Here is a 20,044-nt window from a genome sequence, read left to right on the forward strand (position 1 = left end):
TGCTGAGCTGTGGGTGACAGCAGCCAGGTCCTGGTGCATAAATTCAGATGTTTTCATACGGTTTTCCAGTGGCTGGGTAGACTTAGGAGAAAAATCTACAGGCCTTCAGTAGGAGCTGCAGAACAGAAAGGAAAGATTTTTTTTTTCTCTGTTCCCATCCTCCCTCGCCAAAAACTTAATGTGTAACTGGTTGTGGGGTTAGTTACTGTAACGGGTGACTACTTCACCTATGCAGGAGGTGTTAGGAAGCCTCTTGTATGGCAAAACCACACCACCTCCTGTACCCTCTTCAGCAAGCTGAGTGCTTGAGGAACTGCACCTTGAAGTCTTTCACAGTGAAATATTTTTTGGTTGTGTTTCTGGATAGTCCCAGTGCAAGGCAGCAGGGGAACGGGCTGTTCCTGGCCTTCCAGCTTCCCTTCTGGTCCCCGTTCTGGCTGTTGTCAGCAGCCCTGGCTGTGCTGGCTCGGAGCCCTTCAGGTGCTGCAGGGCTGGGTGCCTTTTCCTTGGTGTGTTTTCATGGCTGGTGGGCACAGCTTTCCCCAGGTGTGCTGGTGTCAGGGTGAGGTCATGGCTGCAGCCTGGCAGCAAGGACGCGAGTGGGGCAAGTGCTTTGGGCCCCTTGGTAGCCCCAGGGCCAGTGGAGCTGTTTCCAAACACAGATCTGCAGGCTTGGGGCGAGTGCACTGTGTGCTTTTCCTTGTTTGTGAAGCAGGCACTGCACAGGTCCCTGAAGGAACTTCCTTTGGTGTGGAGAGGATGGGCAGGCAGTTCTTTATGGTGGTTTTCCTTTTCACCACCCTGTTCCATCACACACCTGAACACCGTGCTCCTGTCTCAGAACCAGCTGGGACCATTTTAGTGTTGGAGACGAGTCACCTTTTTTCACCAACTGCTGTAATGTCAGACTTTTAAACAATTCAGTTTGAAATTGGAACCCTGGCTGTTCACAGAAGTGGTGGGAGATGTGCTCCCTGCAAACTGCTGTCCCTCCTGGGGAAGGACAGCAAAGCTTCAGCAGTAGCAACTGAGTTTCTGCTGAACTCAAAACTCAAAAGGGGCCTTTAAAAGCAAAACAAGACAGTGTGTGCCAAATTTGCAGAGCAAATTTAAAAGACTGTAAATGTAGGAAAAGCTCTTGGTGTAGATACTCACTGGATGATGGATTCTGGTGTTACTGCTCGTGAACATGGTAAAACAAATGCTCTTCCTTGTAGTTCTGGCTGGGGCTGGCGCGGGTTCTCCTGTCTCAGGCAGTGTCACCTGCCCAGCTGTGACAGGGGTGAGCCGTTGGTGGAGGCTGTAACAGGGCCCAGATGGAGTTCTGTCTGCATTCCTGTACCTGTATAGTCTTAACCTGTACAAAGTGTTCTTGCAGCATGTCTGGTACCTGTCCCTCCCCAGCCGTGCCCTGCTGTGCCCTTTTAGCAGTGCAGGAGCTCCTGTCCCCCCCGAGCTTCACCACGGCACCTTTTCCAAGGGCAGGGGCAGGGACAACGATTACTTACTGTCCACTAGAGTCTGTCCACAGCAGAGACTGAATTGGCCTTGTAATGGCAAGAAGGACTCCAGAGCCATCTTTAGCAAAAGGCAAACAGTGTTTGGAAGTCAATACTGCATTCCAGTGAGCCAAGCCATTGGTGTCCTGTGCAATCGTGGGTGTAGAATTCTGCTGTCTCCAGGATTCCAGTGTAACCATTTGTTAACTGTACTGAAGGTGTGTCCTTTATGGAGAAAGTGTTCCAAATTAAAAAAAGCTGCTGAAGTGTGTGTGTGCACGGCTCTGCTCTTTCTCCTCTGCCTCCTGCCACAGCGTTCCCCCAGGGAACCCCTGAGGGAGCAAGGGTGGGAGACAATCCCAGGATAACCCCAGGGAGCAGCAATACCCCTCTCCTGAGGTAGCTAATGACCCTCTAACACCCTGAATATAAAACACCTGCAGCACATCCTCTTCCCATGAGAAAACCAAACCCACAGCCCCTGAGGAGTCATATCAAAAGTATTTTATTTCACAATTCTTTACAAAATAATAAGCAAAAGGTGTATTGTTCAACATACAAATGGTAAATATACAAGGGGAATACCAGGGACAGGTAAAGCTCCTCCAGCCTCACTACAGGGTCCTCTCCAGGGACACGTCAGAAGTTCACGTGGCTCCTGATGTCGTTGATCTGTTTCACCATCTCCCGGATGTGTTCTCCCCTTCAAGAAAAAATAACCCAAGTCAAAAGGCTGCAGGTCCCATCTGCACAGAACTAAGCAGGAAGGGAAACACTTCAGGGGTAGAAGCAGGGAATTGGAGCAGTGCTCATCATCCCAGGCTGGATTACAAACTGCCCTGGGCTCCTGGGGAAAAAAGCACTTCCATACCTCTGCTTCAAGTGCTGCTCCCAGGAGCTGCACACCCTGTGCCTCAGCCCCTCTCCCCCAGCCCCAGCCCTCCTGCAGCCAGCTTAAATGACACCTGAGACACCTGAACTGAGCTGAGGGCCAGGGCTCAGGCTCTTCAGGAGCCCAGCTTGCACTTACTCCTCTCTCAGGACAGCCTGGATGCACTTGCTCTGGTAGGCACTGAGGCTGATGCTGGGTTTGCGGGGGCTTCGCCCCTTCTCCATCTGTTTCTGTTGGTATTCCTTTTTCATTTTCACCTGGGAGTTGAGGAGAAAAGAGAAGTCCCCAGTCAGTGCTGGTCGTGCCTGTCACAGTGAAAGCTTAATTACAGACTGCTGTGGTGTACTGCAATTAATTGGTTCTTTTGGGGTTCAAATCTGCCTGCTTTTGCACTTCCCACAAAGGGAAGCAATGTCCCTGCCAGGTTGGGGAAGGGGGAGCTCTCTGTGTGCAAAGGTTCTGTCTGTATCACCAACAAGGGCCCAAAGTATGTTGTTGCTAATTAACACAAGTACAGCATCACTTTGTTGGCAGGACTCCTCTGTCAGTAACCTCCCAGCCCAGTCATTCCTCCTCTCACCTGTCTGATGGCATTGCTCAGGTGCTGCAGCTGGTCATAGATTGTCTGCAGTTCCTTCTTCATATCTTTCTCAGTGTCAGACAGAACAGGAAGCTGAGAGTGGAAACTACGAAGGACTTTCTTCATCCTGTGAAAGCAAGAAATGTCTCTGAGTTAACTTCCCTGGTACCCAGCTGTGCTCAAACACCTGCAGCCTGGCCATGCTTCCGTGTCTCAGGGGCTTCACCTTCCCCTTGCAGCTGGTCTCAGGTGGCATTTCTGAGCACGGGGCTGGCTCAGGCTGGGCCTGCAGACAAATCACACCAAGCCCCAGCACAGGGAATTTCAGAAGTCCGGTCTTGTAGCAAAGCAGTGCAGCAGCTCCTGCGCACTCTGTTCTACCACGCCTGCAAACTTTGTTTAACATCAGGTGGTGTGAGGTGAAACAGCCCCGTGTGCACTCACCTGTTCATGATGTCTTCTTGCTTCTCTTTGGCCTCCTCATACTTGTCAGCCAAGCGCTCGGCCATTTCCCGCAAACTTTTCCTTAAGGCAAGGGAGAAGCAGTTCCTTACTCCAGATTCACTCACAGGACAAGGCAGGGTGTGAAAATAGGACAAGGAAGCTGAAGAAGCTGGAGGAGGGAGCAAACCTACAAGGCTTCACCGTGGCTGGGAATGCCTTCACCTGTTTCACACAGGGCCTTGTCCAAACCACCACCACACATGCATCATTCCTGAGGTTTGGATAAAGGAGACAGGTTCCACTCACCTCTCCTCTCGACAGTAATTCAGATCCTCTAGTTGTTTCTTCTTCTGTCCCCACAGCAGCTTCACTCTGAAGTAAACACATACCAAAAAAAAGAAACATCAAACCACTTGTAAGCAGGTGAATCAGGATTTACACCACACAGAAAATGCTGGGACAGTGGTGAGAAAAAAATTCCCATTTTGTCCTAACTGTATGTTGTAAATAACTGACTATGAAGTGAAGCAGCAGAGACTTAGGGCAATTTTCCTTTGTCAGGATTAGTGCTGAGGTTGGATTTCCTGCCACCCACAGGCCCAGGCAGGCCAGACACCACCACAAAAAGAGCATTTTCTGTGTGTGTGTTTTTACCATTTTTTCTTCCCCTATAAGCCACTAGAGATCAGCTATTAAACCCACCCCTGCTTTTCCTGATAACTCAATTTTAAGTTCTAGTATTCATTATTAGTTCTACATTTAGTACATTTACTCATTCACCAGGATTAGGCACACAGAGGAGGGCGAGTGCCCAATACTTAGTGCTGCTGTGTCACAGAGAGATGGCCCAGCACATTCTTATGAGTTTTGCATTACCTTTGCTGAATTTCGTCTTTTGCCAGGTCCTGTTTCAGTATATATTCCTCTCTGAACACCTGGGTGGCTCTGCTGAGGAGCTGAAGGCATTCTTCAGGAGGAGGAGCAGCATCTTTATCTGCCGATCTTAAGATTGAGATTTTTGCAATCTTACTAACATGTTCCTTTGAAAGGCTAAACCACTTCCAGCGTTTATGGTAAAGGCTTGAGGGATTACAGTAAAATCCCTTTGCCAGAAATTATTTTTATTACATGAGGAAGTCCCCAGGTAGCTTAAGAAACTCCAAACCCAATGGGCCAAGCAATGAGAACCTCATCAGCTGAAGGCAGCCGTGCTTTGAGCAGGAGCCCAGAGCCAGCTGATCCCCTCCCAGCCTGCACCATCGCTGGACTGGCTGCCAGCCCCACAGGGACACAGGCACCAGGCAGTGGCAGGAGCTGGGCCCAAGGCAATGTGTTGTTCCATCAGGAGCTGCCCACACCCACTGTTCCCAAGTGTTCCCACTTCAGGTGCCCCAGGAAAACGCATTTTGCTTACTTGAGATGCAGGGGGTTGGCAGAGCTGCGCTGCAGGATGCCCTGGATGTGCTTCTCAAAGGAATGCTCCGACTCGGCCACGATGCGCAGCGGGGACACAGACAGGTCCTTGTCCTCTCTGGTGCACAGCAGGGGAGGGGAGGCAGGATGGACAGTGCTCCTGCCACACAACAGCACGAGGGGGAACACAGTCAGCCCACGCAAACTGAAACCAGCTCGGAGCTTAACTGGCACTGGAAGCGAGGAACTCCTCCAGTGTGGAGTTCCTGTGCTACTGCAGGGGCTTCTAAAGGAGCTGTTTCAGTTACGTGGTAAATCCAGCCCTAGCAGGGCAGGTAAAGCTCACATCCCCACACCTGTTTGGTCGTGGCTCAAACCTAGTAAGAATCATAAATATCCTTTGGCTTAAGGAGAAGAATGTTCCAGATCAAGGCAGGCAGGCACTGGAACAGCAGCATGACCTTCACAAGCACCCTGCCCAGTCACTGCCCAGCTGTGTGGAAACAGTGAAATAAAAGCTCTCTAGGAGAATCTGATGTTAACACTGGCTCTGCTGATGGCACCTGTCCTACCTTAAACAGTGTCCTGCAAAAAATAAGCTGAAAATAGTGTCATCCCCTCAAGGTGTTCATTTCATTGTGCAAATGCACATTTACACCACTCCGTATCTTTGCCACCACCTCCAAAGAAAGTGACTGGAAGCACAAATGAAAATCCTAGGGTTTTTTTTTTTCCCTTTCATGCACACATAACCTCAGTAGCCCATTAAGAATATCCACACCACCGTAGAACCTCAACAATACCATCAAGAATATTTGTCCTAAGACTCACTAAAAGTGATCTGATTAATTATATCCCCTACAAACACCTTATCAGCAGTAGGTAACCACTACAGTAACACTTTAGTGCTCAGCCAGGGAGTGTTCAGAAAGCAAAACTTCATTGTGTGTCCTAAGAGGTGCAGAAGCCTGGGGTGGAACAATCAAAGAGTAAGTGAAAAACAGGAATATCCTTTTTTGGTCCTTTCCATGCAGTCATGGACTTCAGCTGAGAACCACGTACAAGAGAGGCCTTGTAATGCACTCATAGGTGTTGGTGATGCAAATCATTGTGGGGCCCAGGACATCGGAAACGATCCAAAATCCTCTGATTGGAGCAGGCTGCCTGAAGGGAAGAACACAAAAATTACTCAGTCAGGAAAGTTCTTTGTTCCTGAAGTTGGGCACGATCATTCTTTTGAAAATGCTCCAAGGTCAGGTTAATGGAAGTAAAAATTTCTGCTGTTCTGACAGGTGATTTTCAGACAGTAACATAAGAATTTCAGCTACTACCCTAACTGTGCCATAAGAATCCTGATACACAAATTGCTCAGTTGTATTGTTTGAAATCTTTCGAGCCTACTTTATTACTTTATTGGCAAGAATGTAGCAAAAAATGAGAAATCATAAATATTTTCCATAGTAAGTCCCCGATTTGAAAGCAACTGAGAAAGGGTTTGTTTTTTTACCTGCATGGCAGTGGTTTTGTACAAAGAATATGTTCAACAAAGCACTTCTGTTCTGCTCCCAGCTCCTGTAAGCTGTCTTTGTCTTCCTCATCTACAAGGAGACACATCAGGATGCATCAGATCCACTTTGCAGGGTGAGACATTCAGTAGTACCTGCACTCACCAGCCTGTTATTGGCAGATGTTCCTCGCTTCCCTCACTCACCTGAACCAAGGAATTTGTGCAGTTTATTGATCCACGTCAAGCCCACACTGTGGACACCAGCTTCATGTGTGCAGTGGTATCTAGAGGGACATTTGGGATCTGAAATGTAAGCAGAAAATGTAAGAGATGGCACTGAATGGAGAAAAACTCACCCTTCACACCTGCACTGCTGATCCTGCGTATCAACTTAGTGCCCAGTCAGCTTTAACATCTTAGTGCAAGTGCCACAAACAGAGCTACGTGTGTTAGAGTCTAAAATGCTGATGAGTTGCTTTGAACCCTTCCTTCCACACCACATCTGCATCAATCGGATAGGTTTTCAATGGCAGATTATTAAAATTAGCAGGCCAGCATTCTACAAGCTGCTTGCTCCCAAAGACCCCAACACTTCATCCTGTCCCCAGTTCCACGGGATAAGCAGGTCCTTCCCTCAGGATCACCCTCCCCCCAGCACTCCCTCACACAGGTCAGCACAGATGCAGGAACTTCTACTTTATAACCCTCAGATGACAGGATTTAGTGCTGACCATGTGTAATCCGTCCTTGAGCCAAAACTGGAGCCCCTCCCAGGCTTGCTCCTTTCACAGCTCTGAAGGCATCTGGCAAATCCTTACTCTAATCCCCCTGTTTGTCTGACATGGATGAGAACATGCAAATAACTGGATCCTAAATGCATGGAATAAAAAGCCACAAGCTGAACAACAACCCTACCTCGGTGCAGCTTGATTGGGCAGGAGAAGTCAGACTCCAAAGGATCCTCTTCATCTCCTGTCGCCAGTTTCAGTGCAAGTTCCAGCTCAACACATTCAAACACGTACAGGGAAGGAATAAGATCGGATCTTGGGTCCCAGGACTTTTCTGACTGTAAAGAGCATTGAATTCTTCTATGAGACATCATTTAAATAGGAATTCCAACATAAACAGCATCAAGAAAGACCAGTTTTAATAATCAAGGAATGTAGTTCAAGTTTACTTAAAAAAAATTAACTCAAACCCAGGGTTTCTTAGAAAGTCCTCCTTAAATTAGATGATAGTAAATTTGATCAAAAACCAATCTACTGTCAGGGTACATCGGACTAAGATTTACAATACAAGTGTCAGGGAGCCACAGGGACTGGCTGAAACAGGAGAAAGACTCGCTACCTCATTCCAAAAGAATGCAGCTTTGGCACTTGGCACACACTTCCAGGCATCCTGCCACCTTGCAGCCAGGAGCTCGGATTAAAGAAACAAAAACGCCTACAGAAAAAAAAACCTAACCAAGACCAGGTACCTGCTCATCGTCCTCCTCTCCGTCCAGCACCACGCAGTGGTAGAGCATCCCCGACTCGGTGGCAATGACCAGGATGTTTGGGACACAGGGCAGGCACAGCACGGCGCAGGCGTCGTAGCCGTAGTTGTCCTCGGCAGCCGGGTGCATAGGGAGGGGGCCCAGCAGCTTCCCGAGGCTGCCAGCGCTGCAAGGAAGATGGGTTTGTTCTCAGCACCACGTCTGCAAGGGGACTTCCCGTGGCTGTCAAACAATGGCTTGGAGCTCTAAGCCCTGTTAAGACTTCTGCAGATCTGACCTGCAGCTCCTTGGTAGGGATCTCAGAGGGGAAATGGAGCTCACTTAATTGTAACTTATGCTCTGAGAGCACCCAAAGCTATACTGCAAAAATTCACAAGGAAACATTTTCATACGAGAACACAAATTACTACTCATGGAAAGCTCAAGTTAACGATTACTCAGCTGGTTTCTTGCACTTCACAAGCAGCATTTTGTGCTGTGGCATTTCTTTGGGCAGAACTTTAGATGGACTAAGGCCATCTCACTGCCTGCAGACAGATCAGCTCAGTGCTGAGCCACACAGTGCTGTTGCTAACCCAAGTACCACACTCCTTCATATTCAGCTACACAAGACCTAACTTGTAAGTCTTGCACCATCTTCTTAGTTTTTTAAAGTAATTCCTTCTTGTATCATATTTATATCCTCGATGAATCATCCTGGCTTTCCACTGCAGAACATAACTGTGAACCCCCTATGCTCTTCAAATATTTCTTTTCCTAGGATGCCTCTGGTTCAATGAGCCTCATCCAAAGCTAAGGATGTCTGTGCTGTGAACTGAAGGCCACAAAATACACTGAACAGCCTCAGACCCACTGATCTTTTTACAGCCCTGTGTCTTCATATCAGGTTGCTGATGGCAAATAATGCACAGTGCATTCTGAGAAGTGGAAGCTGCACCCATAATGTTTGGATGAGAAGGGATGACACACTGCTTTTGGATTCCAGTCTATCAGCACCGCCACAGAATCAGAACAGGCTGCAACAGCACATAACTCAGCCCAGCCAAGCTGAGAGGTGACTGTCTCACCCTAGCACAAACATCCAAGCACCCCGTGAGCCCTGAGGGTCAGACCCTACCTCTGCAGCAGGCTGATGTAGGTGAGGAAGGTCTCTCCATTCTCATACAGGATGTACAGGGGGTAGCCCAGCACCTCCTCGCTGCCGCGCTGGCCCAGGATGTGCTTCGGCACCGGCACCTGCGGCCCGAAGTCGAAGGCCACGGCCGTCTCCCCCAGGGATGCTGTGTAGGCTCTCCTGGGACAGGGCACAACGAGCATTGTCAGCAATGACTGAGAGCACAGTGCTCCTGAGGGATGTGCTGCCAAATTCCTGCCAAACCCCCACCCAGCAGCGCCCTGCCACGTGCCACGGCCAGCAACCAGAGGGTGTAAGCGACACCCTTCTCATTGCACAGTGGTTCTGCAGTGCCCTCACAGCTTCGGAGGATACAAGAGGTGCTTGGTACTTCTTGTGAGGTACACCACTCTGTGCAAAGATTTCTGTTTCCAACCAGGCCAAGAAGGAAATAAAGATCATCTATTTTCTACATTCCTCACTCAAAACCCCCTTCTGAACCCCCATCTTAAATTCAATGTGTGTTTTTCAAACAGCTACTCTGACAAATGCTTGAATGTACAGTTTGTCACCACTTTGTTTTAGAAGGATGGGGGAGAGCAGAGAGAGAATAGGAGAAAGGAAAAGAAAAGAAGGGGAAAAGAAGGGGAAAAGAAAGGGAAAAGAAAGGGAAAAGAAAGGGAAAAGAAAGGGAAAAGAAAGGGAAAAGAAAGGGAAAAGAAAGGGAAAAGAAAGGGCATAGGTACTCTGCCATGAAGTACTAGCACTATAGAATTCATATCAGATTTTCAGGCACATTTATCACTTATTCATTAAAAACACAACTGAGAACACTGAGCTTATTCTGCAAAACCGTTTCAAAACACAAGAAGCCACACCAACCCTGTTTTGATTGTAAGAGTCTCCTCCTCGGTGTCCGAAAGCGCAATGACTTTGATGGGTGTCTGCGGCACCTTCAGACTGTAAAACCTGGGGGACAGAAACAGCAGCTGTGTTCATTCTGCTGGCAGTGCTGCACACTCCCTGCTGACACAGGAACAGCAGCCACCCTCAGCCTGAAATTCCTCACATCCTATTTTTCCTACTGCTAACTCTGGTAAAAATGGCAGGATGCAAATAACCAAGTGACAAATTAAGACTGGACATGACAAAAACACCACACTTCAGATAATCAGCCACAAATGGGGTTTACCTTATGGTGTTGTCTGATGTCAAGAGCACAATGTGGGGCTCCAAGGTGTCGCAGGGGTACCAGGCTGCATGCTTTAAAGTCAGGGATGTCGAGCTGGTGAAGAACCGTTCCGCAATAGGAATGGTGCTGGAATACAGAGCGGAAACTTGTGCTGTGACCAGAAACACACAAGCTGCTTCTAAAGGGAACAGGGGCAAGAAGAGCTAGAGACACAATGAAAAGGTTTTAGAGTCTTTATCTGTACTACTGTGAAAGTTGGAGAGGCAGCTTTAATTTGAAGCCCTCTGTTATTTCCCCCCAAACATCTGCTTTTAGCTGCTGAAAGACTCCAGAGAAGCTGCCCCATCTCTGGGAGTGTCCAAGACCAGGTTGGGCCAGGCTCTGAGCAACCTGGTCTAGTGGAAGGTGTTCCCGTCCATGGCAGGAGATGGAGCTTGCTGGCCTTTAAGGTCTCTTCCAAACCATTCCCTGATTCTGTGAAAGGCCAGAGAATACTAGAGGAGCATCTTGCTCCTCAGTAATTGCAACAAGTTTAGAAGGTCATTAATTCGGGTCACTTGACAAGCAGCAAGTATTGGAGCTAAAATAATTTCATTTGTGACCACCCCGCAACCCAAATTCAATGTGTACCTTCCACCAGTGTCTTCTAAATCTGCCTAACCCCAGGAAAGGGAGGCTGTGGAAGAAGAGTGATAGGACAAGGGTGTCATTAACCACTTGAGGTCTCACCCACCTACAGTTCACCGTGGATTTCCCACCTTCAAACTCGGAATTCTTGCCCCAGCGTTTGGGCAGCTCCAGCACCATGAGCCCCTTGGTACCAATGAGCGCCACATGGTGCTGGGCAGGGCTCAGCAGCGTCTGGTGCACCTCGAAAAGGGGCGGGTTTATGCATAGAAGGGTCTGAAAACAGAAACGCTACGGTGAAGCACAAGCCGTTCGAAGCACTCGCAGAAGTACAGCTCATCTTTATTCTGGATGGTGATTTACACGGCACGGAATGAGGCACAGCCCGGCCCCTCGGCACAAAGCAGTGGGTTCCTTGGGGAAAGACACCCCAGGGCGGGCTGAGCGAGGATGAACCGCCCAAGAGCCTTCAAGGAACAGACCCCCTCAGCCCCGTGCCCACCACGGCCCTCCTCCCCTCACACCTCGCACTCCATGACATCCCCCACCCTCTCCACACATCCCCTCACGCCCGCATCACGCCCCTCTTCCTCCACGGTCCGCCCAGACCCTCACTACAAGACTCCTCATCCCCTCACACCCCAAACGCCCCCACCCCTGGCCCCCTCCTCCTCCTTATCCCCTCACAGCCTCCGCCCGCCCCAGCCCCTGCCCCTCTTAATTCCCGCCCCCCCCCAGCCCTCCGTGCCCTCACACGATGCCCTCGGCGCGGGCCGCACCTGGTAGCGGCCGAGCGCGGCAGGGTCGGTCCCGCCGAGGCGGCGCAGGCCGATGGCGAGCAGCTGGGCGGCGGTGCCGTCCCACAGCAGCAGGTCGGAGCCCAGCCCGCACAGGAGGTCGCGGAGCCGCGGCGGGCGGGGGGCGGCGGGCGCGCGCTCGCGGAGGCGGCCGAACAGCGCGTGCTGCGGCAGCGCCGCGCGCCACTGCTCCGCCGGGCCGCACTCGGCCGCCATCGCCCCGCGCGCCGCCGCCCCGACGTCACCCGCCCGCGCGGCCAATCGCCGCCGCCGCCCGCGGACTACACTTCCCGGCGTGCCCCGCGGCCACGGCGCGCTGCGGGCTCGGCGCGATGGAGGCGCCGGTGCAGCGGCACCGAGCGCGGTACAAGAGCCCGGGCGGGCCGCCCTGGAGGGAGACGTACCGCAGGGTGAGCGGGGAGGGCGCTGGGAGGGGGGGACATGGGCTCCCTCCTCCTTTGGACCCAGTGCGGACCCCTCCCCCCGGGACTGGTCGCGCTGGCGCGGGTGAACCGCGTCCCGTCCAAAACTCTCCTCACCCCGTCCCGAACTCCCTGTGCGAGTGCCCAGCGCTGGGAGCTGTCATCCAACTCCCCTGCAGCCCCTCCGGGACATGGCCAGTCCCGCTCCGCCCGCCGTCTCCCCCTCCTGTCTCTTACTCCCCGTGCCTCCCTCCATCCCGCTCTCCAGGCCCGCACCCTCCCCCGTGTCCCCCCTCAGGGATTCCCGGTGTCCCGGCCCTCCGGGACGCGCTCCCCCCGCCGTGTCTCACCCCCTGGCTCCCCCGGCATCCCCCCGTGTCCCGCCCAGCCGGCACTGACGGCCCCGGGCGCTGTCCCCTGTCCCCAGCGCTGCATGGAGCGGCTGAGGAGCAGCCGGGCCAAGCTGCTGGACCGGTACCGCCAGGCCGGGGACGGGGCGTGTGGGGCGGCCCCGGGAGCGCTGCTGGTGCAGGAGGTGATGGAGCAGGAATGGCAGGAGCTGCAGGACCGGCTGCCCGGCCTCCGCAGAGAGCAGCCCATGGAGCAGGTCAGTGCCGGGTCCCCAGCATCAACACCGGGTGTGTGATACGGGAATATCAAATACAACTCCCTGCGGGTCTGACTTCAGCTTCTCACGGGAGCTCACAAAACTCAGGAGCTTCAGGGTTTTCCAGTACTACTGCTCAGGCAGGGTGTGTGCTCTGAAAGTGCCTTTGGGCATGAGTGGGGAAATTCCTTTTTTCCTTCACAAACACGTTGCCTGCGGACCACAGCAGAGGCTTGGTTTTCTCATCTGTGCTTTTTCTGGCTGGTCTGTCTCTTGCCTCTTCTGAGGATGGGAACGAAGCCCAAATGTCTTAAAAAGCAAGTTCTCAGACAGGCTGTACTTGGATCTATTCTGGCTCTGCACATGTGTTTACAGTACAGGCTGCTCCCCACAGTGCATGGGTTTGCGAATACATGGATTCACTAGACAGGAGAAAAAGAGTGAATTTATGCTGCTCAGTCAGGTGCTGAAAGTGAGAAAGTGGCTGGAATGGGAGAATCACTGACTGATTCACCTTTCAGATGCTGGAGGACCCTGATGAGCTGGCAGTCCTGGAAGAGATCCAGCAAGAACTGATCTTGCAAGGTAAGATCTTTACACATTTTCTGACTCCTGTTTGATGTGTAACACTCCTGACTTCCTAGTAATGCAGAAGAGCTGAGGCTGCATTTCTTGGTTCTTGCAAACCACGTGATAAAGGGGAAGAGCCTTCTTAGAAATCTTGGTGTTGAGGCTTTGAGGTATTGAGACCTCTTCTCACAGTTTTAAAAGTCTGAGTGGTGTTTTAAGGTCTGTGAGAGAGGCCAGAGACACAGCACTGAGATGTCTGTTAGCTCTAGGAACCTTTATAAACCAATTGAGAATGTTTCTAAAGTGCTGTTTGGAAAGTAGAAATATGAGACCAGCTGAGCCATAGAAAAAAAAATGGATTAGCAGAAATGATTTCACCAAGTGTAGAAATCTGACTCAAAGGAAAAAAAGTTCTCAGAAACTTGTATCCAGCCCAGCCTGCATCTGCCCAGCAGCTTTGGCTGTGCTGCCCAGGCAGGCCCTGAGGGTGTTTTGCTGTGCTGTGCTGTTGCAGAGCAGTCTGTTATCGAGGAGTATGAGCGGAGCCTGCGCTTCGATGAGGAATGCCTCAACGCCATGCTCGACGGCCTGGATGCCACTGACAGGGTCATCTGCCCAGTATGTAGGAAGTAAGAAAGCCCTTGGCATTGGAATCAGATTCCCCACTCTCCTACAGCACTCTGGGCTTAGAATTGTGAAAAGAGACTGATGTTCATTTCAACAAAATAAGAACGCCTGAGCAATGATCTAAATCTAAAGCGGGGGGAAGGTTTGGGTTGTGTTGTTTTGTTGGGTTTGGTTTGTTTGCTAAAATCTTCCCTTGTTTTGGGTGTCATGATGCTCATTGTTTGCTCTTCCCAGGAGTAACCTGACTGTGAAGGCTCACTCAGTTTGCTGCCAGTGTGGATTGTACATCAGCACACAGGTAGGCTGCACTGTGCCATGTTGTGTGTGGCATCCTTGAGCTACAGACAGGAACTTCAGCTGTCTTTGAATCGATTATTCTCAGGATATGACAGAAGGGAAGCTTCGGTCACTTCTGGAGAGCACCTTGACAGAGCACAGTCAGAGGTGCTTGCACAGCCCTGAGTTCACAGTCACCAGTGGCATGGAGGAGGAAGCCAGTCTGCTCATGAGCTGCCCGGTGAGTGTAAATGTCAGGTTCCTGGAAGGGATCCCTGTCCCAGTTACATGGGCAGAAACCACCAAGTCCATTGATCCCTGAGGTTTGTGTGGCTGGGTTTTTTTCCTAAAATTCCTTGGAAATGGCTTTACCTTTGACCACCAGTCACTATAAAAGAGAAGTTCTAAAATATACACCTTTAACTGCTGGATTAGGGAATCTTTCAAGGACCTGTCAAATTTAGTGCCCTAACTTTAGCCAGCAACTTCTAAGACTTGTGTGCACCATCTGTTCAGGTAAGTGGTTCATGAAGAAAAGTTTTAAAAATTACTTGCTTAAGCCTTCTGAAAAGCTTCACCCAGGTGTCTCAGAGAACACCCAGCAGTCCTTTGGCTCAAGCTGGAGCTGGTGCTTGCTTTGCTATGTAAAACTAGTGTGAGGACAGTGCTAGGGGCAGAGCATTTCAAATAGAGCCGTGGAATTGTTAAAGTTGGAAAAGACCCCTAAGATCAAATCCAACCATTCCCCCAGCGCTGCCAAGGCCAAACTTACCCATGTCCCCAAATCTCTGCAGGGATGGTGACTCCACCACTGCCCTGGGCAGCCTCTGACAGCACTCAACAACTCTTTTGTGAATTTTTCTTCCCCAATCAATAGTTTTTCCTGTTCCAATAGTTTTGAACTTTATACATTAACACAGCTTCTATGTTCCCTTTTTTTTGTGAAGGTCTGTGACTCCTGGATGATTCTCCTCTAAGATGATTCAGCTGCTGCTTAACTTCTGTAAAACTTCAATACTAAACTTCACCCAGAGCTGCTAGGACTCTTCTGTATATACTTCTAACTGCTGTGTCAAAAAGACACTCCAAAAGGCAGTAGTACTGCCTTGACCTGCACTTTTTATTCACACAGAATCTTTTGAAATAAATATATTTAGTTTATTTTGGCCTTGGTGTTGTCTTTAGTACTACATCAGTGATCTCATGTTGGACTTCAACTTTCTCTTGGGTTTAAATGAATCTTAAAATACATTAACTAACTTAAATAAACTTAAAACCTTCAAACAACAAGTGGAGGCACTCTGGCCTCTCTCTACCACCAGCAACCATCACTGCCACAACTACTCTGAGCAGCTCTGGCACAGACAAACTCTGCCATCGCTTTCATGGCAGCTCTGGTACAGCAGGAAGAAGAGAAACCACCCATTTCAGTGATATGTTGAACAGTTTTTATTCTTCACATTCACTCTTAATTGTACAAAAAACCCCCTGCAGGGCAAGGCAATTCTGGCCCATAGCGTTGGAGAACGTGACTGGGGCTGCACCATCACTGCACACCCCCAAATCCAAGTGAGAATCCTCCTTCTCCCATTCTCCACCTTCCAAGTTACTTACTCTCTGTATCCACTGTGAAGATATATTTGGGTATTGCTGGATGAAGCAGCACTGTGGAGCACCCACACTTGAGGATACGTTTCCTAGCCTGACCTACTGACATTTAACAAAGCTTTTAAGGTCTTCAAGGAATTTAATGTACTCCTGGTGCTCCAGGGCAGTGCTGAGCTCTATTAACTCATCAGCAAAGGTGTTGTCCACTCCTCGGTCAGCCAGGAAATCCATCAGGTGATCATAGAGAGCCTGGAGCAAGGAACAGAAAACTTCCTTAGTGGAACACACCTGGGTAGGGGGTGCATTGAAATGTCCCCTGGAAACTGGCACTTCCTCCCAGGAAAATCAGGCCCAGCTCCACAGGCCTGACCTTGGGTGGAACATTTGGACAGAAAGGGCCTCAGAACACGTAATAAAAACCTAAACCCAACAGTACAAACGAGCTGCACCCTTGGGAGGATCCCCAGATTGTGGGAGTCATCAGGGGAAGTCTGTCAAGGATGACACAGGCCAAGCTCTGCCTGTCCCCTCTACCCAGGGGTGAACTGACATTCTGCAAAGGTATCTAATGTGCAAGTTTGTTTGAAAGGCTTAAATGTTACAATCATGAACTTTGCTTTTTTCTTTTCATAATTTTTGATTAATTTAATATCTTAGGAGGAAAAAAGAATAATCAGTGTGGGATTATTACACAGCACACTAAGCAATTTTAACATGAGTGCTTCTCAAGGGGATACACTCTAGGACTTCTACTTTCAGTTTTAAATATATGACAGCCTCAAACTAAAGACTGTAGCTGTTGAAATCCTGGCATTGAGAACATAAAACACAGATTCTTGTGCACACTTTTAGTGTTACAACTGTAACAAAAGACCTGGAAAACCAGGACACAATGTATTTTACCGGACACCACACACATGTATAGATGCCTTTATCTATACTTGGTGTTTGATAAGCCACATTGTTAAACACACAGATCAAAAGATGTTTAACAAGCATCAAAGCATTTCCAGAGTGCGATTCCTGGCTGGAAAATCTGCCTATAAAACCTGGAAAGGAAGAAGTTCCACTTGTCTGTCCTGATTCCTGGCAATGCCACCGTCAGTGCACGACCCTGGGACCAGGAAACACCCTCGGTCTGCAGCAGAAGCACAGCTCAGGGGCAGTCCCTGTCTCAGACATCCAGACAGGTTTAATTCCCAACCCAGGAGCAGAGGGACAGCCAGGTGAGGTGAGCAGAGTGCCCTCTGTGGCCTTTAGCAGCACCTACCCAGTCAAGGGAATCCGTGTTGAGGGTGTAGTTGGTGTCCTTCCAGTCGGCCTCTCCGGTGGGCTGGAAGCTGACCTCCCGAATTGTGAAAATATCACTTTCTTCCTCTCCTTCATGTCCAATCTGAGGCAGGAAAACAAATACAAGACATGCAATTAGCTCCAATTAGTGGGCACGCTCAGCCAGTTCATCCCCAGGCTGGGAATACCTCAGGAAAAGCCCCAGGGCCAGACAAGCTGTGCCTCTCTCCTCAACGTGTGCCTGTGAGGACAAGCACAGACATGCACAGAACACAGGAAATCCTCTAAGCTTGTGCTGCCAGAAGGGACCTGATGTAAATCAGCAGCCTGAATTTTACAAATATATAAAAAGGTCTTCTGTCCAAATATGTCTTCCCACGTCCGTCTCACTTTTGCCAACTGTTAAACATCTCTAACATTTACAAAATAAACCACAAATACCAGTAAGAGCAAAAGCTCTCAATCTTATTTTCTCCCGTCCTTTTTTAATCCCTACTTCTCTACTGTAATTCAATAAACAGCCCAATAAGCAGCTGATCAGAAATGCCAGGGCAGGATGTCAGGAATACCATGAACGTTTCCTCCCCACTGTTCTTGGGGAGAGAAAAAATGCTTGGAAATAAAGAAATAACAGGTGACTGGATATTGTGCCAATTCAGAAAAGCAAGAGATTACAAAGAGCAGTTAAATCCAACAGGGGCACGGTGATACTCACCTCATCTTCAGGGAAATGGCAGTCAAGCACAAGGGTCTGTTTTGTATCATCTTTTATTACTTCCACAACAAAGTTTGGAGTTGATGTAAGTTCAGGCTAAATAAGAGAACAGTTGCATCAGCACTGGAATCTGAACAGGAGCCAAAGCAACCACAGCACAGCCCAGCCAGCACTGGGTATTACCTTCCACTATCCCAGGTTGCTCCAAGCCCCATCCAGCCTAATCTTGGACACTTCCAGGGATGGGGCAGCCACTGCTTCCCTGTGCCAGGGCCTCCCCACCCTCACAGGAAACAATCCCAATATCCAGTTTAGCCCCACTCCCTGTCAGTTAAAAGCCATGCCCCCCTTAACCTGTCACTCCATTCCCTTGTACAAAGTTTCCCTCTCCCACTCTCCTGCAGACACTTTTGTTACTGGAAGGTGATAGAAAGTCTCAGAATTCCTCTAATTTCTCCTCACAGAGCCTTCCCACCCTGCTCTGCCTTTCTGCAGCAGAGAGGAAGGTCACAGCCAGGGGAGCCCTAAGAAATCTGCATTTTGTGACTTAATGCTCCCAAATATCGAGTAAGGGGGAGAAAAAAGCCTCATCACTAGAGGGCAAGGCTCCAACTTCCCTAAGGCAAGATTACGACTTTCATCTGTGTCCCCAACATTAAATGCACATCAAGGCTAGGTTACCTCCTGCTCATCAGGTTTCTGCTGCTCCTGCGTGTCTTCTTCAGCCGAGGGTGGAATGCTGTTATTGATGTTGAATGTAACTGTTATCCTGCAAAAGAAACAGAAACAATTCTTGAGCACACCCCAAAAATGCCCATCAGAACGGGTCTTTCAAGCCCTGGTTCAGAATTCACACAGTGTGAGCAAAACAGGTGCTGCAGTTAAAAGATACACCCGAGAGAAGCTGCTCCCTCCAAGCGCTCTCACTTTTTTAAAGTTTTACCAAACTGTAATTTTTAAAACAAGGACGACCATATGAAACTTTGTAACACAAAACACAGTTACAAACTGGTGTGGAAAAAGGTGCCTTTGGCCCGAAGTGGTAAAACAAAGAGCTTTTGCATGGTGCAGTTTGGAGCACACGGAGCAGCCCGGTGACAGTGATCCACCCACCCCAAGGTGCTGGGGACCCTTCCCAGACCCCACTCACTTCTCCCCCGCGATCTTCCGCACCAGCTTGGCCTCTGTGCCGTGGACTTCCAGCTCCCACCCCCCGGAGATCTTGGGCAGGGACTTGTGCTTCTGGATCTTCTTCTCCTCCTTGATCTCATCCGTCAGGAACTGTGCAAAGGCTTTGTCTCCTGGGGGGAAAGAAAAACGGGGTAAGGGAAAGGCAGGGTTATGGAGAGGGGGAAACTAAGGAAAGGGGGAGGTAAAGAAAGGGAGGGAAAGGGGTGTTGGAAAACAGGGGATTAGGGAAAAGGGGATAAGGAAAGGGAAGGTTAAGAAAAAGCGGAACGGGGTTAAGGGAAGAACAAGTAGGAAAAGCGGATTTGGGAAAATGGGGGCTTGAAAAAAAAAGGGTCAGGGAAAGGGGGGTTGGGGAAAAGGGAGTTGTGAAAAAGGACATTAGGGAAGGAGGAGGAGGGAAAGAGGAGGTAGATAAGGGGGTGTAGAGGAAAAGGGGGCTTAGGCAATGACGGGATTTAGGGAAAGAGGTGGTTTAGGGAAAACGGGGATTAGGGAAAGAGGGGAGAGTAAGGAAAGCCCCCCTCGCCCCACGTGCTTCCCAGGGCGGAGGAGAGGGCGCCGCGCACGTGTCGGCGCCGCGCCCTCCCAAGGGCAGCTCCGTCCCCGCTCACCCTCGGTGTGCAGACCGCCGCACCCGCAGGACACGCGGCCGGCCGAGCCCCGGCGGGGCCGCAGCAGCGCCGTGCGCCCCGCGCCGCCGCCCAGCTGCCACAGCGAGCGCGCCAGGGCCGGCGCGGCGGCGGGCGGCGGCAGCAGGGCGCGGGGGGACGCGGAGCTGAGCGGGCGGCGCGGCGCGGAGCGCAGCGCGGCGGCGGCGGCGCGCAGGGAGCGGGCGAGGAGCATCGTGCGGGAGCCAGCGGCGGGCGAGGAGCGAGTGCCCGCCCCGGAACCGCGCTCCGCTTCCGGGCCCGGCGGGCACCGCGCGGGGCCCTGCGCCGCGGGTTCGAGTCCCGGCGCCGGCGGGATGGAGTGTGCCCGGCTCCTGGGATACCTGACAATGCACAGAGCACCCGTGCAGGTCCCTTCTCGGGTGAAGGCACAAAGAGGGGTTTAGGAATGTGAAGGACACGCACAGGTTTTGTCCCAGACATCAGCCCGCTCCTAGTGAGGAGGGCCAGAGGGTGATGGGCTCCTCAGAAAAAGAAAGAATGAGGGTTTGCGGGGTTTTTACCTCCTTG

General features: G+C 50.6%; 3 protein-coding genes across 3 annotated transcripts; 1 reads left to right on the forward strand and 2 right to left on the reverse strand.

Moving 5' to 3' along the window:
- Positions 1-1,981: 1,981 nt before the first annotated feature.
- Positions 1,982-11,776, reverse strand: NUP88 (nucleoporin 88). Its single transcript, XM_040082514.1, has 17 exons — positions 11,543-11,776; positions 10,870-11,039; positions 10,137-10,262; positions 9,827-9,913; positions 8,948-9,124; positions 7,813-7,996; positions 7,251-7,401; positions 6,540-6,638; positions 6,336-6,426; positions 5,891-5,992; positions 4,830-4,988; positions 4,292-4,417; positions 3,722-3,787; positions 3,416-3,496; positions 2,972-3,098; positions 2,530-2,648; positions 1,982-2,202 (listed from the first exon to the last, which is right to left on the reverse strand). Exons 1-17 carry the CDS (start codon positions 11,774-11,776, stop codon positions 2,139-2,141), a joined length of 2,163 nt encoding a protein of 720 aa, XP_039938448.1. The 3' UTR covers positions 1,982-2,138.
- Positions 11,777-11,866: 90 nt separating this feature from the next.
- RPAIN (RPA interacting protein) lies at positions 11,867-15,223 on the forward strand. Its single transcript, XM_040082516.1, has 7 exons — positions 11,867-11,970; positions 12,410-12,589; positions 13,111-13,174; positions 13,674-13,788; positions 14,021-14,084; positions 14,169-14,303; positions 15,010-15,223. The coding sequence occupies exons 1-7, from the start codon at positions 11,893-11,895 to the stop codon at positions 15,037-15,039; spliced, it is 666 nt and encodes a 221-aa protein (XP_039938450.1). The 5' UTR covers positions 11,867-11,892; the 3' UTR covers positions 15,040-15,223.
- A 264-nt stretch (positions 15,224-15,487) lies between these two features.
- C1QBP (complement C1q binding protein) lies at positions 15,488-19,709 on the reverse strand. The gene is made up of 6 exons (XM_040082515.1): positions 19,478-19,709; positions 18,826-18,976; positions 18,357-18,444; positions 17,676-17,771; positions 16,941-17,063; positions 15,488-15,919 (listed from the first exon to the last, which is right to left on the reverse strand). The coding sequence occupies exons 1-6, from the start codon at positions 19,707-19,709 to the stop codon at positions 15,770-15,772; spliced, it is 840 nt and encodes a 279-aa protein (XP_039938449.1). The 3' UTR covers positions 15,488-15,769.
- Between the last annotated feature and the right edge of the window lie 335 nt (positions 19,710-20,044).

This window comes from Hirundo rustica, chromosome 19 (genome assembly GCF_015227805.2).
Source record: "Hirundo rustica isolate bHirRus1 chromosome 19, bHirRus1.pri.v3, whole genome shotgun sequence".
Lineage (NCBI taxonomy): Eukaryota > Metazoa > Chordata > Aves > Passeriformes > Hirundinidae > Hirundo > Hirundo rustica.

Coding starts and splice junctions, on each gene's coding strand:
- NUP88 (XM_040082514.1), bottom strand. CDS start 11,776: ATGGCGGCCGAGTGCGGCCCGGCGGAGCAGTGGCGCGCGGCGCTGCCG. Junction 6,639..7,250: donor CCCAATCAAGCTGCACCGAG/GTAGGGTTGTTG, acceptor CTTACATTTCAG/ATCCCAAATGTCCCTCTAGA. Junction 6,427..6,539: donor GCACAAATTCCTTGGTTCAG/GTGAGTGAGGGA, acceptor GTCTCCTTGTAG/ATGAGGAAGACAAAGACAGC.
- RPAIN (XM_040082516.1), top strand. CDS start 11,893: ATGGAGGCGCCGGTGCAGCGGCACCGAGCGCGGTACAAGAGCCCGGGC. Junction 11,971..12,409: donor GGAGGGAGACGTACCGCAGG/GTGAGCGGGGAG, acceptor CCCTGTCCCCAG/CGCTGCATGGAGCGGCTGAG. Junction 13,175..13,673: donor GCAAGAACTGATCTTGCAAG/GTAAGATCTTTA, acceptor GTGCTGTTGCAG/AGCAGTCTGTTATCGAGGAG.
- C1QBP (XM_040082515.1), bottom strand. CDS start 19,709: ATGCTCCTCGCCCGCTCCCTGCGCGCCGCCGCCGCCGCGCTGCGCTCC. Junction 18,977..19,477: donor CGGCGGTCTGCACACCGAGG/GTGAGCGGGGAC, acceptor CTTTCCCCCCAG/GAGACAAAGCCTTTGCACAG. Junction 17,064..17,675: donor GCCATTTCCCTGAAGATGAG/GTGAGTATCACC, acceptor TTCCTGCCTCAG/ATTGGACATGAAGGAGAGGA.